This window comes from Mytilus edulis, chromosome 6, assembly GCF_963676685.1.
Source record: "Mytilus edulis chromosome 6, xbMytEdul2.2, whole genome shotgun sequence".
NCBI lineage: Eukaryota > Metazoa > Mollusca > Bivalvia > Mytilida > Mytilidae > Mytilus > Mytilus edulis.
Genome location: NC_092349.1, coordinates 203,342 through 221,796, shown reverse-complemented (window position 1 = coordinate 221,796; position 18,455 = coordinate 203,342). Strand labels below are relative to the sequence as shown.

General features: G+C 33.3%; 1 protein-coding gene across 1 annotated transcript; it reads right to left on the bottom strand.

Moving 5' to 3' along the window:
- Positions 1 to 4,635: 4,635 nt before the first annotated feature.
- On the bottom strand, positions 4,636 to 12,308 carry LOC139525921 (adiponectin-like). The gene is made up of 2 exons (XM_071321130.1): positions 11,873 to 12,308; positions 4,636 to 5,108 (listed from the first exon to the last, which is right to left on the bottom strand). Exons 1-2 carry the CDS (start codon positions 12,252 to 12,254, stop codon positions 4,642 to 4,644), a joined length of 849 nt encoding a protein of 282 aa, XP_071177231.1. The 5' UTR covers positions 12,255 to 12,308; the 3' UTR covers positions 4,636 to 4,641.
- Positions 12,309 to 18,455: the final 6,147 nt, after the last annotated feature.

Genomic DNA, 18,455 nt, shown 5'->3' with positions numbered 1-18,455 from the left:
AGGCTTCTTATTCAATATTTATTTATAGATTATCGTTAATCATCTCAACGGGATTGATTTTCTCGCTTGAGCCGGTACGGCGAAAGTTGAAATGCAATCGAGTTAAGATGACCAATGATAATCTGTTTATCGCTATTTAACCTATAACTACGTTGTCAATTTCATGTCAATTTCATGTTACTTTTATTAGCAACGTCACGTGCGTCCTTAGTTTCTAATTTTCAATCCCAAGCGAGTAGCATGATATGAAAAATTATTACAAAAAAACGATCAAAGGAAAAATGCACAAAATAGCGATAAAATGGGTTATTTATATACGGTCACAACTGAATAAGCCGAACCGACGGAAACTTGACAAAAATATTAAAGTTATTCGGGATGTCGAATATTTTCACGAGCAATAACATATGAATATTTATCGCTTATGTTTTAACGTAATTTTTATGTTCCCAGAGAGAGCTTACCTAAACATAAAGGGATAGAATCAAATGTGTCAACATTTTCAAATTGTAAGTATGGTTTAATTTTTGTAGAAAGATTCCTCTGACTGAATGAAAGTACTTGATTATTTTGGAAGGTTTTTTTTCCTTTTTAATTATTATTTACTATATATATTCATAAGTTTCGGGTTTGTTTTCTTTCTGTAGTGTCATATGAAAACGGGTGTCACGTGTGGAGCAGGATCTATTTAACCTGGGTTTTTTTTGTTAGTCTATTTTCTCCTCAGGTAATTTTTCACTTTCATTTTTGACATGACGTTGTCTCTTTTTGTTTGCATAACCGTTTTGTTTCTCTCGCCTCTTGGTAAAGTTGTATTTCCGATAAATTTTAATTAATTGCTTAAATGTTAGTTTTGATTTGTCACGTGTGGAGCAGGATCTGCAATCACTCAAAAATAAGGTTTTGGTGGGCTTGTTATTTGTCTTTTTTTTTGTGTTTTATTTTCTTTAACAGTGGTGCAACAGATAATTCTTTGCATTAGAATATTTTTTATAATTATTTGTACTTTTTTCTGTAATGCTGGTTTAAAAGGAGTTAAAAATCTAATTTCGTTCTTTAAATTATTTGGAATTACCTATGTTTTGATTGATTTTCCTTAAATTGATTATCATTGGATCAATGTATTGACAAATAATATCACCTCAAGTGGTACATATATCATAATCTTGTATGTATATGTTTTTTTTTCTACGTAACTGTCGTCCCGACAAGTGGGAGTTTTGAAGTGCAAATACCTCGAAATCTAATTGGATATGTTAATCAGTGTACATGCATGATCGTTGCATATAATCAAGCAATGTTAATGTTGTTTTTTTTATAATGTACATCGATTATGGGTATTACTTAATAATGGATGTCTCAACTAAAAATCAATTCAAACATATAATTAAAATGGTCACCTCTTTGTTTTTATTGTTTAGCAATGAATGTGTAAACCTGGGAACTTCATGTCACCGAAAAAGATACCCATTTTGTTTTGGCATCAGATAAACGTAGATATTAGACCTTACACATACTAACATTCTGATATTTGATAAGGCTCGTTTAACGTTCACAATGACACACATAACGGGTTTTATATCATATCAGTAAGTTGTATATATGTACCTCATGTTACACATTTATGTGTCTGAGCGTTGCTTTACAATAAAATCTTGAAATCTTGAAATCTTGAAGTTCTACATTTGAAGAGGGTCTTGGGAGGCTAGAACGAATCTTCATACGTCTACAAAATGCACATCTAAAGTTGAAACCTGCCAAATGCATTTTCTCTCAAAAACAAGTTAGGTTTCTTGGACATATCGTGTCCGAGGAGGGAATTTCCACTGATCTAGAGAAAACAAAAGCAATAGATGACTGGCCAGTCCCTAAATCTGCAAAACAGTTGCGCAGCTTTTTAGGACTTTGCTCTTACTATAGGCGATTTGTTAAGGGATTTGCAGTAATTGCAAGACCAATGCACAAAATTTGCGAAAACAATAACCGTTTTGCTTGGAATGATGAGTGTCAAAAGGCATTTGAACAGTTGAAAAACGCTTTAACAAGTACACCTGTACTTGCCTACCCTCTGCCAAAGTTGCCATTCATACTTGACACAGATGCAAGTGATAAGGCTGTCGGAGCAGTGTTGTCACAAATTCAAGATGGTCTTGAACGAGTTATAGCATACATAAGCAAATCTATGAACATACATGAACAGGCATACTGTGTAACCCGAAAAGAGCTACTTGCTGTAATTATAGCACTAAAGACATTTCATCATTATCTATATGGCCAGGAAGTTTTGCTGAGCACAGATAACGCAGATGTATCATGGATGAAAAATCTAAAGAAACCCACTGGTCAAACAGCCAGATGGCTCGAAGAACTGGGAACTTACAATTTGACAGTAACACACAGAGCTGGAAGGAAACACTCAAATGCTGATGCTCTGTCCAGAAGACCTTGTAAATCATACGAGAGACAAGAATCTGGAAACCACTCAAGCGACGATGAAACAGACGAAATCCAACTTGAAGAAACTAATTTTGTTAACCAGGAGTTACACGAAAATGAAGAACCAACACCAAGAATAGAAATAGTACGAGTATGTACAAGAAGTCAGACAGGAAATCAATTCAAACATATAATTAAAATGGTCACCTCTTTGTTTTTATGATTTAGCAATGAATCTGTAAACCTGGGAACTTCATTTCACCGAAAAAGATACCCATTTTGTTTTGGCATCAGATAAACGTAGATATTAGACCTTACACATACTAACATTCTGATATTTGATAAGGCTCGTTTAACGTTCACAATGACACACAATGCTCATAAAAACTAAAGACTGATCTTCACCAATCTAAACAAAAGTATAAAACCAAACCTGGTGCTGATCTTAGTTGCACCAAAAGGATAAGCCGATTCTATACCAAATGTGACAACCGTCGTGTTGATCATGTAAGTACAAAAAGTACGTTTCATCCATTGATGCCTCATTCTAGGAAAAAGTACTGGTTTGTGGTTACGACAATTGGAAGATATATATATCGTCGTCTGTGATTATCCTTAATGAGGAACCAACTCGTGATATCGTCCATAGCATTTTCGAAGGGATATCTTTAATTTTACTTACTGAAAGCCTGATGTAATCATTTTCTTGTTAGGGGCATCACTAAAAAGATCACGAAAGAAAACACTATTGAATATCGTTCCAACTGAATGGTATACTACATATGCAGGCGTTACCGGAATGTTACTACATAGAAAAGAATGTTCATAATGTTGAAGCTGAAGTCTTGTTTTGTCAAAATTTTTTTTCTCATTCTGTCTATTTTGTCAATTTTTAGATATCGATGTAAGTCAAAATATGAACAAGATATACGTTATGTCAAGTTTGATTATATAGAAGCATTCAAACTACCAATATATTATGTAGTTTCAACATAGCTCTTGATCGATCTGAAGCCTGGTTGTAATTGTTGATAAAATACATCTTAACTTAATAGTTTGGAAAAAAGTTTCATGTAGAGATTGGCAGACCCATAACATTTTTTTTGTAAGGACACTTATGTAACTGATGTAGCAAATACAGTAAAGATTTAGTTCTATATCTTACATCAAAAAGAACATAGAACATATCTATAATAATTTACGATCTCCTCCTTGGTTAGTATAATTGGAGTATAAATTGAGTTTCTAAGTGATGTGTCAACACCTAATTCCTGTGAATAACAGTTACGGTAATGAATTTCGATATTGTGATTATTCTGCGGCGGAACGATAGGTGTTTAGTCACATTCTGGTCTTTGGATATCGAGATAGCGTGATTGTTTATACACCCATTCATATTTTCATAAATCAAAAATTGAATGAGTGACCTCGCAGCCTTAACGTATACAAAAGGAGTATCTACGTCTTCTTAGCGTACATACCTTTGCTCTGCAAATTGTCCCGACTGAATCAATGTGTGTCGAACTGATGAATTAAAGTTCGCTGTATATCCAACCTTTTGGATAACACATTTTGCAATGAAATGTTATATATAATGTTGTTGTTCATCCTTACTTTGCATCACACGGGGGATTCCGGAAAAGCAAAAAATACCAATCTTTACCTTAAATAAAGGCAACATTAGTTAACGCTGTTCAATAGTCATGAATCTATTAAGCGAAAACAAATCCGGGTCACAAATTAAACCGAGGGAAACACATCAACAAAAGTTAAAACAACGACCTCCTACCCCAGATTAGAAGATATTTTATGTGTCGTATAGCGTTACACCACCATTGTCTTTTTTGTTCTGTACCAAACCAGGAATATGGCAGTTGTTATCAAATAGCTCGGTTCTAATTATGTTTGCGTTTGTTTTTGTTGCATTTCAGTGTTCATGTTGTTCCATTATAGCTGATGTGTCGTCTTCGGTTTTATTTGAAACCAGGATTTGTTTTCTCTTCATCAATTTAAGACTTTTGAAAAGTTGTATACTACTGTTTCTTTTATTTATGTCTTGATTAAACCAAACATGATACATACTATTGTTCTTCTTCAAATATTTTGCTTTGTACAATACACTTGAAGGCTTTCAAAACAATGCTATAAAGGAATTAAAATCTTTTAAACTTTTATTATGATTTCAAATAAGTTCATCCTTTTCTTTTAAGATGAAATCATCCATCCAGCGAAGGATGATCTTCCATGTACATCACTCACAATCATTCCGTGACGTGTTCCTGTATGCGTTCTCACAAAGACATCGTCTCCTTTTTTGGCAGTTATAACGACAGTTCCTGTTAGATGATCTTGAATGCACACCTGCTGTAGATCAGAATTGACCACTCCGACTACATCAGCATTTTTAACAATTTCATACGGGCCGTTACTATGACAATCCACCCTAATACTAAAAGTGAATACATATATTCCGTTTACTGGAACCATAAATATTCCCGAAAAAGGATGGTAACCATTGTTTTCATTTGTTACTACTGTGTCGAATATGAGAGTATGATGAGCGCTAGGGGATGGTTCATGTTGACTCATGTAGGCATAAAACGCTGTCGTAGTAGGCATTATTGTAGGAACTGGTGTGGTTGGTATGCCACCTTCTAGCAGTCGTTTGGTGTCTACAAAAGTTTGTGAAGAAATAAAATTAATAAGTGACAATTGTAAACCAAGACGTTGAAGAAAGACATAAAGCAAAATATTGAATACGCAGAAGGTCCTTTCGGCCAAACGCATGCAGGACGTTTTACTTAGTTTAAGTATAGAAGTATAATAAAATGGAAACGGAAAAAAGAGCAATTAAACTTACTTTTAATTTGTATTATGGTGTCACTGTTGACAAATAAAACCGTCATAAATCCGTCCATCTTCATTTTTTATTTTTTTAAGAAATAAACTACTCAGATATCTATTGCGTTGTATTGTTGACTTGCAACTGTTATCTATAACATTTGTACAAGTTATAGTGGTTAGAAAAACACCCACCGCCAATCTTTGTTCTTAAACATTTCAGTTCCTGTTTGCAATTATCGAAAATTACTATGGTGTTGAAACAAAATTGTGGTGGTGGTGTAAAACAAATTGTTAGTCCTGACAATCGTGCGTCGACACTACAGTATTAAAAACTCTTCCTAGTTTGAACTTTACACTGCTACCAGTTAATTGTTGAATATGTATCAATGTATTTACAGAAAAAAACACCACATGTTAAATTTCTTCAAATTTCATTATTTGCAAAAAGTAAATATACAGAATATAAACATATAATATTTCATGCCAACACAAAAGTGCTGACTTCTTGGTCTGGTTCTATCCTCGGGGACAAAACATATAAACAAGACTCTAAATACTTACACTCAAATTAAAACAATTTAAACCGAAAAGATACGAATTTGAAAAGCAAATAGAGCGAAAAATGTTACTGCGGGACAAACTTTTTTTGTTAATCAAGAATAAAGAGGCCTGTGTTACAGATTAACAACCCTTGTTTCTTTTTTCACTCTTACAATACAATACTGATTGCAACCTGAAAGTACTGTAGGATTTTATCATGCTCAAAAAAGGCAACAGTAGTATAACGGTGTTCAAAAGTTATAAATATAATTCAGGCGGTGTTATGTTTTATCTATAGTTGTCACAATTTTGCTCTGCTATGCTTTCCGCGATCTTATTTAAAACTGAATAGTTTATATTATGAAATCAGAATCCGTTGTGTACACATTTGATCGAATTTATTTTCTCAGGGGAACGGTTGCTGTTGCTAAATTATTTGTTTTTTGAGTAAGGGTTTGGAATACGGAGGAAAATGTTTGTTCCTTGATTTTCATTTATTCTTTTTTTCCCCTCTTTAAACTTTGATGCTTTTCAGCATCCTATCATACAAGTTCTGTGAAACACTTCAGGACATTTATTTGATGGTTGATTTGTTGTCGACTAATTTTTTGCCCTAATTCAAATATATAATATAGATACCTTTTGTTAATCGTTGTGGAAATATTTGACTCTTTATGTGTAATACCACCAAATCATTGTACGTCACATCCGTTTGTATACGAAAATAGGTCGAAAAAAGTATTCCCTTGAATTTGGCAGTTGTAGGTAATTAGTCCTACATTTCATTGCAGTAAAAGGTTTCTGTGTCATAAAGATATGGCTTGGGTATTTCAAAGCACCATTGGTTTTTTTTATTTGGAATTTCTGTAGAATATTTTGTAATCTTGAGGTTACATAGTGACTATTATCAAAACCTTTTACACAGATATAATAAGGGGAGAAATTTGATTGGTTGACTTCCAGTGATGGTTATTTTCTTATATGCAATAAAATGGTATGTGATTTTTTTTTCTATAGTACTGTACAGGTTAAAACTTTACTCATGCAAAGTATTTCTTTTTTTGAAAAGTGTAAATTTAACAAACACTAATAGGGGGAAATCAATGGTGGTACATGTATTACACCTTTAGAGCTATTCAATAGTTCTGAAAGGTGCTATTCAATCGAAACGCAAGCTTTATATTAATGGACAATATTTTGAATATGATGAAACTGTAAACTCTATACCTATTTTTGTACACATTTTATTAATTCTAGTTTGAAATCAACCATCCTGCGAAGGATGACCTTCCGCCGCCGTCACTGTAAATACTTCCAACGTGCTGAAAGAAGCATATGTTCTGACATAAATTTCGTCTCCTTGGTTAGTATTTATAACGATGGTTCCTGTGATATGATCTTGGATGCATACTTCAAGAAGGTTTGAATAAACCGCTCCTACTACTTCGGTATTTTTTACTAATTGGTACGGTCCATATCTATGACATGATTAACGTAAGCTAAAGGTAAATACATATGTTCCTTTTTCAGGGGGTATATTCAGTAAATAAATATACGTCATCGGGGACCGCCCATTTAGGGGAGAGCTATCTGTATAACACTGAAGTCATGTGCTCTTCTGATTGGTAGATAATGTTTGTAATAAATATTTTTGGCAGATAGATCAAAACTAGAGTTGAAAAATAACAAATGAATGCTGAATGTACTTAATTGTTTTACTACAGGGTTGAAAAGTAATGGGGTCGGTATAGGATTTCAGTGCGAATCTACATTGTTTGTAAACAAGGCCATGTGAATGCCCAAAAAATGCCGCTTCACCCTATGTTTTTATTAGTGCAAAAGATATGGCTACATTTATACTTTCATGAATGTTATATGAAAGTTTCCAATTTCTAATGGTAAATCAGGTATACATTTAATTCCATACATATATTAGCATTAAAGTCAATGGGAGATTTTCTACTGAATTTACCATTCAGATGCTATAAAAGTTCCAGTGAATGGATGATAGCCATTGTTCTCATTTGTTATCACGGTGTCAAAAATTAGAGTATGATGTGTTCCGGGATTGTCTTCATGCTTGCTTAAATAAGCATAAAAAGCAGTTACATGTTTCAGTGCTGACACAGGAGTGGGAACTATATGTCCTCCCAGTTGTCGCTTCCATTTAATAATCAATTGGAAATTGATCAACAATTTATCAACAAGTCAGGAAAATGGCCATTGTTATATTATATTTCGTTTCTGTGTGTGTTACATTTCGGAGTTGTGTCTCTGTTGTGTCGTAGTTCTCTTATATTTGAAACGTTTTCTTCAGTTTTAGTTTGTAACCGAGATTTGGTTTTTTTCTCTATCAATTTATGAATTTTGAACAGCGGTATACAACTGTTGCCTTTATTTATGCATGCATAAGTTTCGAGTTATTTAAAATATTGATATTTGTTTACTTTACTGGAGTTCGTTTGTTCACCTGTTTTTCTTACTTTTTGAGTCCTAGTTATGCCTGTCTTTTTTCTTATTATGGTTTTTATACGTTTTTTCTTACCTCCTTCTATTTTTCATGTCGTTTCAATATATAAGGGTTGTGTGTAGTTTCATCGTTCGTACGATTAACAAATAATAATATGAAATGTATATATGTATACCATAAAATCACACCAGTCATGGTAAGTAAGACATTCACATGACCATGAATAATTTCTTTAAGCAAAACGGATCCCAGGAAACTGGGGTCAATGACAATTAAAAGATTGTAGACAGAAACTTTGTTACAAAAGGCATCTGTATACAAAGTATCTAGGTCTTTTACCCTCAGAAATATAAAACCTTGTACAGATAGTTTTCGCCGTCCTGATGGATTTTTTATTCTCCTGTCTTGCATTCTGCTACTTGAGAATCAGGCGAGACAAAAACTTGCTGTATATAAAAAGTGCAAACGGAGAAAAAGTAATTGTCATATGCCAATTGGCAACCGTTCAATGGTTGACGTGAGTTCATACAATGACCATCAATCACCCTTTTATCGGATTGGATATACTGTCAAGTGATTATTATGCTAATCATTAATTAATTGGTTTGTTCTTATTATCATTCTTATAATTTTACTTGCAGATCAAATATAAGCATGTAAATACAAAAGTAAATGCTTCCGTCCAAAGACTTGATTACACCTATATTCTGTGAGTATATATTCCAACAGATTTGACCTACACTTTATCATAGGGAAAAAACCTATAACCATTTATTTTTGAAAAACATCAAAAAGTCATGTGAAGCATTGTAACTTATTTCTTGGATACTTAATCTTTTTAAATAACGTCAATGGACGAGTGGATGAGAAATGCAGGAGGCAATTCACGAAACAGTTAAACGCAAAAAGTCTTTGAAGTTAGGTATTTTTTAATAGATGAAATACATAAGACTGAATAACACAGCTTCATTAACATCAGCAGTAACATACTTCTCTTTTTTATCGGTAAGAATAACGTTATGTTTAGCTTGTAAAACAAAGAAAACATCTTCTTTTTGACATCCTCACATGAACAATCCGTTATATCGATGATGGAATGTTTATAGTAGAGGATTTATCATATAGCATATATTTGTCATTAAAAGCTTTTTGAAAGCATTTTCTGACTCGTCGGAGCTAATTGTATATTACGAAAAACCTGATCGCATCTAAGAATGGTATGTTAAAAACGAAATTATGATTAAATTTAGATAAAAAAAAAAAGGCCTATGAAAATCATGTCATAGCTTTATGAACAGTATTCCTCCTGCATTATATAGCATACAATGGAGTGATGTGGTGTAATTGCCAATGAGAAGTTTTCCAACAGTAACCAATTTCTATATGCCCGTCAAAATTTTGACGGGACGTATTATGGTATACAAATGTCCAGTGTCCGTCCGTCCGTCAGTCCGTCTGTCTGTCTGTCCGTCTGTCCGTCTGTCTGTCCGGCGTAACTTGAGAACGACTTATCTAAATTTCATGAAACTTAATATAGTTGTTTTTTATGGTGGCCAAATGATCTGTATACTTTTTGGTGAAAATAAGATTTAAACTTTTTGAGTTACGGCACTTTGTAACTAAAACAGGGGTGTGTTTTTTTTTTCACATGTCACACCATATCTCAAAAACGATTCTTGATTATGGCTTAAAACTTTAAACACTTCTTAGTTATATTAATCTTAATATCTGTATACTTTTTGGTGATGATTCAAAATTTCATTTTTGAGTTATTGAATATTTTGTAAAAAAGGGGGAGGGGGTTTTACATGTCGCGCTGTATCTCAAAAACAATTTATGATTTTTGCTTGAAACTGTACACACTTCTTTGTTATATTAATCTAAAGATTTGTATATTTTTTGGTGGTGACTCAAAATTTTATTTTAGTGATATTTGTAAAAAAAAACCAGTGTGTGTGCGGGGGGGGGGGGGAGTTTCACATGTCCCGCCGTGTCTCAAAAGAAATAAATGGTAATTGCTTAAAACTTTCTCAGAAACTATTTATGGTTAATGCATAAAACTTCCACACAAGACGTCGGGCGTATCATGCGCTCATGGCGCAGCTGTTTATTTTATACGTAGAAAAAAGTAACTATGGGTCACCTTACGTCCTTCATAATGAGCGAAACCATTGCCAATATGAAAGGCCCCAACATTAAAAATTGTAAAACAATAAGGAAACTCAAAGTGGTCTGTCTCTGTGTACAATTAATTTTCGTATAATCGGGACGATTGATAGCTTGTCATAAAGTATATGTTCCGGACTATATGAGTATTTTGACCATATGCCTATACTCATATGGTCCGTTCATACGCGTATTAATATACTACTCGTTTGGTTATTAACGGGCCGGACCATATGAGTATTTCGACCATATAGTATTTTTTTTTTTCAAATTGCATTATAAACGTTTCAATAATACAAAAGCTATATCTAAAAAAAAAATTATGGTTACATGACAATGTATCAATTATATATTTCAAATACTACGTAAAATTTAAATATTGATGCCATAATTAGTTTTCATCGCTAATTACATTCTTGCATGTAGGTTTGGGTGACATTTACTTCCATTCCGATATGTCTACGGTGTTTTTAAGAAGCTCTAGATCTCAAATAACGTAACATGACTGCAATACAACATATTCAGTAGACAACTTATTATAAATAAACTATGTTACTTTCCAGTGACTTCTTGTGTAACAGTTCATTAGGAATAAATTTTTGGAATTTATTTTTCAAGTCGACACTCCTAACAACAAATCGGTAATGACCATCGGTAATGACCATCGGTATAAAATTAACTATGAGAAATTTCTAATTTTTATTAAGCTAATCTTTTTATTATAATATAAATAAAATTACCTATATGATAGCGTCTTTTAAATGAACGGTCAAACTTCGGGTAAACTGTAACAAAGTGTTAATTACTCTGACCATACGCGTACGGTCGGACTATACGCGTATGGTCGGACCATATGAGTGTATACCCATATGGTCATGACCATACGCGTATGTTCCAAATACTCATGAGAGCATTACTGTTTGTGAAACTAAATGATAATTTTTTCTAACAGTATAGTCCCGCATTTTTGTGCATGTGCTCTCTTTGTCACTAAAGTCCCGGTGGTTACTGACTATCTTTTCGGGTATAACTGTGCCGACAGCAATTGCCAAATCATGCCCTGTTCTAACCACAAAACATTAAAAAACATACCCTGTTCTAAACAGAAATATTGAAAACATACCCTGTTCTAGACACTCTCGGAAAATGTATACCCTGTTCTAGACCGTAAAAACATAGATGCTGTTCTATAAACGGGTTCTAGACTGTATCTTAAACAGTTAAAAAAGCGATCATGTACTAGACTAATACTTTGTTTAAAAAAACTGTTCTCACCAGCAGGGCATCCAATAGCGACTCTGTTCTAACCAGCAGGGTACGTAAAAGGGACCCTGTTTTGCGGCACACTCATACCACTAAAAATATAGGAAGTAACCCTCCCCCGGACTAAATTATACAAATTAGGACTACACTTACCTTTTTCGACTGCTATATCTTTCTTTAGTATTTTCGACATTTTGGAATCATTCATAGACGCACTGGTAACAACATCCGCTATTTTAGGGGTAGATTTTGCCAAAATGTCAACAAGACGTAATAGTTTTCGCTCATGAATTCGATCATTGCTTTTTAGATCTGACACTTCATCTCGCAAATTTTGTATTTCATTTTTCTGACTAGTTACAATATTCTCCAAAGTCCGAATTCGTTCATTTTGATTTGTCAGCAATTCCTCAATTTTATCAATTCTAGAATTCTCCTTTTCTTTGGTGTCTGGTATGTGTGATGTTGCGCTAGAAAACAAAAGCATCCCCGACAGGAACACTAACATACATTTAAAACGAATCAGAACGGTCATTTTTGGAATCTTTGTTAGTTTAGTTTGTCACAATGCGAAAGATAAGCTTATAGATAGATACTAGTATGTCACGAACTTTCCCTAAAATGAAATGTCGACATACTTTTAGTTATCTTTATTTAGTATTGGCCAATACATTGAAGTAAACAAATGAAAAATGTTAATCAAGTTAGCCGGCGTTTTTTAAAATAAGGCTTTAAATTTTATAATTAACGGATATTATATAAGTATATATTTGCTGGTGAACTGGTTTGTCAATAATGATTTTTTTTCTATAACAAAAAATACATATGGTTCAGACGTCAAATGTATTTGATTTCTCATACATTACAATATAAATAATTCATAGTTGATTTTCCTTATTAAACAGCAATACAAGTACACATATTCATGCAGCACTTTTAGAACATTTTCATACGAATATGTTTTAAAACTATTCACTCATTAACCATTTATTCGAGTTGAATTTGGCGTGTTGTGTAAATTAAGTGTAAGTCAAGACTTTAACAATGTTTATTCCTTTTTGGCTATTCTCATAGATGAACAAAACATTGCATGGAAGTTCGATTTAAACATTTAACATAAATGTAACCATAGTTTAATATCATTATTCTTTCTTTCGGTTAAAGTCAACCTATCATTGTGAAACAATCTGCAGGTAGAGAAATACGCAAGTCAACGAGATTGCAAAAGTAACCAAAAACACACATAGAGGACGAGAACTCCTAGTACAAAGTCAGAAATATAAAACTTGTTATCCATTGGTTTGATGTGTTTGGGCTGTTGATTTGTCATATGCTTAGAGACTTTGCGTTTTGAATGTTCCACGGAGTAATTTTTTTATTTTATTTTTGTGCAATGTTGAAAGATTTTATTTTAGTAATTTGATTAGGACATATTGGTTGATGATCGAAGTTTTTAACTAACTTGACAGGCTAGACAGCCCTTGCACGGTCGATACTATATTGGTCATAAAGCTTCTACGTATTTATACATCCCTGGCTTGTAGATGATCTGGTTTGAGCCTCCCATATTGAAGTGAATCTAGAAAGAAGTTTTTACGAATCTTTAACTGATAGAAATTGTAATTGTATCGTCACATATGTGTCGTAAATATATATTTTATTGAAAATAAAACCTTCCCGCACAAATCTCTTCGACATTCATGGAACTTCATTGATTTCAAGATCTTAAAAGAGGGACGAAAGATACCAGAGGGGGCACTCAATCTCATAAATCGAAAATAAACTGTCAACGCCTTACTAAAAATGAAAGAAGACAAACAGACAGACAGTAGAACACTTGACACAACATAGAAAACTAAAGAATAAGCAACACGAATAAAGAATCATCCATATTGTGTTCATTCCTTTTTGTGTGTGAAATAATTCAGTCTGAAATTCATCAAGAAGACAGAAGAGACTATTTATAAAGACATAGGTTTGAAATCCCCCCAAATAAAGTATAGACAGCATAAAACACTTTACATATGCAATACTGTTTCGCTCAAGATATGTTCTATGACAATTCTGACGCATACTGATATTTAAGACTTCTGATTGAAACACCTGAGTTTCTGGATGGGGTTTACAGAACAAAGAATAATGGACAAAAAATACAGCATAAAGAGCAAAAGAAAATTAAGAAGACAATAAAAAAGGAAAAAATAAAGAATAGAGAAAAACATGCGACAAAAATAAATAAAAGAGAATGATGGGCAAAATAAATAAAGAATAGAAAAAGGCTTAACAAATTGAAGCATAAAGAAATGATGGACCCAATCTAGGTCCATCGTAGCTGATAGTACAAAAGAAGACGACACACAAGTGTTGATATATATGGTGCACGATTTTGCATACCTGAAAGGCTATGAGCTACAGCCCAAAAAAAGTGTGGCTTTAAACCTGCTGTCAAAAACTCATACCAACGAGTGCATATTCTACATTGGAAATAACGTTATGCCAAATGTCAAACAGGCACTACACCTTGGAATAATTCGACCAACATCAATGAAGGAAAGCGTTAAAAATATCAAGAAAGCTAGAAGAAGTGCATACGGCCTATTTGGTGGTGGTTTCCATGGACATAAAGGACTAGATCCAGAAACATTGGTACACCTGTTTAAAACATACATTAGTCCTGTGTTACTCTACGGAATGGAACTATTACTACCCAAAACGGCCATGCTACTTCAACTAGAAAATTTCCAGAAAAGGTTACTGAAACAGCTGCTCTCTCTTCTTACACCAACAACAGACCCGGCGGTGTACATACTATCAGGAATACTACCCGTCGAAACGCAAATTGACAAAAGAGCCCTTTGATTTTTCAACAGCATCTGTAACCAAGATGAAACCAGCACGGAAAAACAACTGGCGCGGAGACAAATCAGTGTTAAGTCGGTGGACAGTAATAGCTGGTTTATACAAATCAAACAGATCCTAACAAAATATAACATGGATGAAATCAACACCTACCTTGATATACCTATGAAGAAAGAAAAATGGATCACATTAATAAACCGAATTATCCAAAAACACTGGAGTGACTCAATAACAAGAATGGTTTCTTATTTCAAAGGCCTACAACACTTAAATTACACGTAGTTCCACCACGGGATGCTACATCCACTACTAAAAATCAAATGTCAATCAGCTAGAGACATAGGAAGAATTCCTCTAAAGCTAACCGGCACATACATTCTGCAGTCGCACAGAATTAAAACGTATGAAAATGAAACAGACCCGATGTGTCTTATATGTCACCAAGGGGACGAAACGCTAGAACATTTTATCCTAGAATGTGAAGGGTTATCCGATACTAGGAATTCAATTATGGATGAAGTTAGTGCCATTCTGAAGGGTTCAATAAATGTAGACTTTCATGAGCAAACATCAAAAGTAAAGATGCAATTTTTTCTGGGTATTACAATGCTGCGGAAAAATCTAAACTAGATACAAAATTAATGGCCGAAATCGAATACTGTAGCCGCCGACTTCTCTTTTTGTTACACCCCACCAGATATAGTTTCCTGTCAAAAGGATGGAAAAGGGACAAGAAAAACGTAAAGGTGTAATAACCAAACAACTGTGATGTGGAAAACGAGCAATGTGTAAATAACTTGTATATAAAACAAAAAGGTCAATGGAATTGGACTTTTACTGCACTATATATAAAGCACGCAGGTGGAGGATATTACTATCAGACATACTGGTGTCTATGAAGACACTGGTGTGGTTCTCCTATATAGGAGGTTAAAGATACAGAGGTATTGTAAGATAACGGATGGATATGAAAATATCTCTCTTATATATTTACCAGTAGTGTATAATATTGTTTATAATTAACACGGAAGCCACGTAATTTAAACTGATATCGTAATATATACATATGGTTTATTTATCTATTAAAACTGTTGACTTTAGAACCTATTATCATAGATAAACCAAAGCTGTCTTGTAATATTGGTAATAAGTAAGAAGTTCATCATCGTATCTCTCCCTTTGCATGTTTTCATTTTGATTATAACGATGAAACTAAAAGTGTTATTGTTTCATGTTCTTCTCTTTTTAATTCAAAATGTTCACGGCTTCCTTCTGGATGGACCAACAAACGGCGGGAAACAAACGACAGGAAACACTCAGTTCCTGACAAATACGGAATTCCTACAGTCGAAACAGGTACTTAAACAGGATACAGATGACTTACGTCATGATATGGATAAAACATTTGCTTTAATGACATCTCAGTTAAAAAGCAAATTCGATCTTTTGGAGATGAAATTGGCTGAAGTCGATAAACGAAATGAAACAAATAATGGCTGCGTATCTATGGAGAAATATCTTGCTCTAGAGCAGAAATTAACCAGCGTTCACAGAAAAATTATCAAATTAAACAAAAACATTTAATTCTTGAAAATGAAATGTTATCTTTGAAAAATATTTCTTCCAAACAAGACATTAAAATTGAAGAGCTCCAAAAGCTAGGAACTACTAAACCGTTACAGGAATTTAGTGCTTTACAACACAGTGTACATCTCATTACAGACAAAATAAAATCCCTTACTATGAACGAACAGGCTCACAGTCAGGATTTTATGGCTTTATATAATACAACTACTGCTACAGGAAGAAAGCTGACTGAAATGAAATCCAGTGCTAATAATATTATGCTTCAACTTGAACATAACAATACGACGGAGATGAAAATTATGAAGCAAAGTTCACAAAGCCAGTTGGCAAGTTATCAGACCCAGTTGGCAAGTTTTCAGACCCAGTTGACAAGTTTTCAGACCCAGTTGACAAGTTTTCAGACCAGTTACAATGCCACCATTGATGATTTACAAACTAAAGAAATTTCGATGCAGAAGAAAATAACTGAAAATTATGAAACAGATATGTTAAATGTTATGAATGGTACATGAAGGTTAAATTCAATTTTAATTTCCAACGTGATCAAATTGTCCAATCTTTAGAAATTGAATTGAAAATTAGTCGTTTAAATTTAAAACACCCATCTATTTTTCCACAACTATGCATATAATTTGATACTGATGATTAACAAAATGTCCAGAAAAAATACAACGTAATATAAATTCAACTTACTTTACATGTCATATCATATTTATATTGTATTTAAGAGTGATTGCAATGAGATGTTTAATTTCATAACTATGTCATAACGACATTCCTTTCATCGAATATGTGTAAGGGTAGCAATTGTCAGAATTTAGAAAATATAGACCTTGGTACACTATTTGTTTTTTCTCACTCAAAAATGTCGAAGTTATTTATACAAACTGCTTTTATTTTAATCTGTGGTAATTTGATGCACTCACAAAACTAGTTTAACCTTACAAATACATCACAAGAAATATAAACAGTATTTGTTACCGTCCCTTTTTATCTATAATAATTTTCTGGTTTCGGATATTCACACAGTTGAGGAGCAAAATAGTTTAAGAAACGTGATGACAGTACACCTAGATTAATTCAGATACGTGTTGATATAAAACAGAAGAATTCAACATAATAATAATAATAAGACAAGACTATGGTGTGCCGTAACTTTATTTACTAATTTTCAGAGAGAAATACATAATCTCTTGATACAATGCTTCGTTTATGTAATTAAATTATGCTTTATTTTTGTTTTTCTTTCAGTAGCCGTATTCGCATTGTCTTCGGGTAAAGCCAGAACCATTATTCAGTTCGATGATGTAAAATTTATCGTAGGAATAAAAAAACAAATCTGAATTTAAAAGTACTGGAAAATTTGTTTGCGAGAAAGAAGGTTTATACCTGATAGCTGCAACTTTATCATCTAAGCCGGATTCGTATGCCAACTTCTGTATCATGAAAGGTGGAAATGCTGTGTCATGTGCAGAAGTTTGGAAGTACTCTGGCGATGCCTGGCATAGCGGAACATAGCTATACATTTACAAGTGAATGCTCAGATTTAGGTGGATACTGGCATGACAGTGGAATATGGTCAATGGACTCATTTTACAATAATAAAAATAAAGTAGTGCTGCAAACAATATTTATAATACATATTTTTCTAGTCATTTTTTCCTTTTTATTAGTTATTTTTGTTTGTTTAAATAATTTGCAATGTTTTTATAAGACTGGAATATTTTAATGTATCCAACTATTAAAGAAGTCCTAGATTTTTCTTATGTCTTTAATGGAAAGATACAAGCAAAAATATCTTATGTATTTACGACCATAGTTTTGATTGCGACTGTGTTAAATATCGAAACCAGATAAGCTTCAGATTCTTTTGATTCAATATACAGTTTTGTGAGTAGCGGAAACTTTGTTTTCGAAATCGAAGGTGTATACCTCATTGCTGTTACAGCTTCTGCTAAGGATTCTCTTGCCAACTTCTGTTTCAGGCGGGATAACACAAGTCCTGTGGCATGTGCAAGAATTGGACAACCCTCTGGCGATGCCTATCATGGCGGAGCATCAGTAATAGCTCAACCTTAACATGTGAATGATACTATTTACGTTGATACTGACTATTCCATAGAAAGTGGTTTTCTCACTTATCTTACAATAAAGAAACTATTAAAGATAGTGTTAAAATGTGTAAAGCTGTTGGAAGTTTACATAACTCTTATAGTTGATATTGCTTTTTAATTACAGTTATTTTTTTTTTTATTACGGTTTTTGTAAAATAGTTCAATATATCCATAAA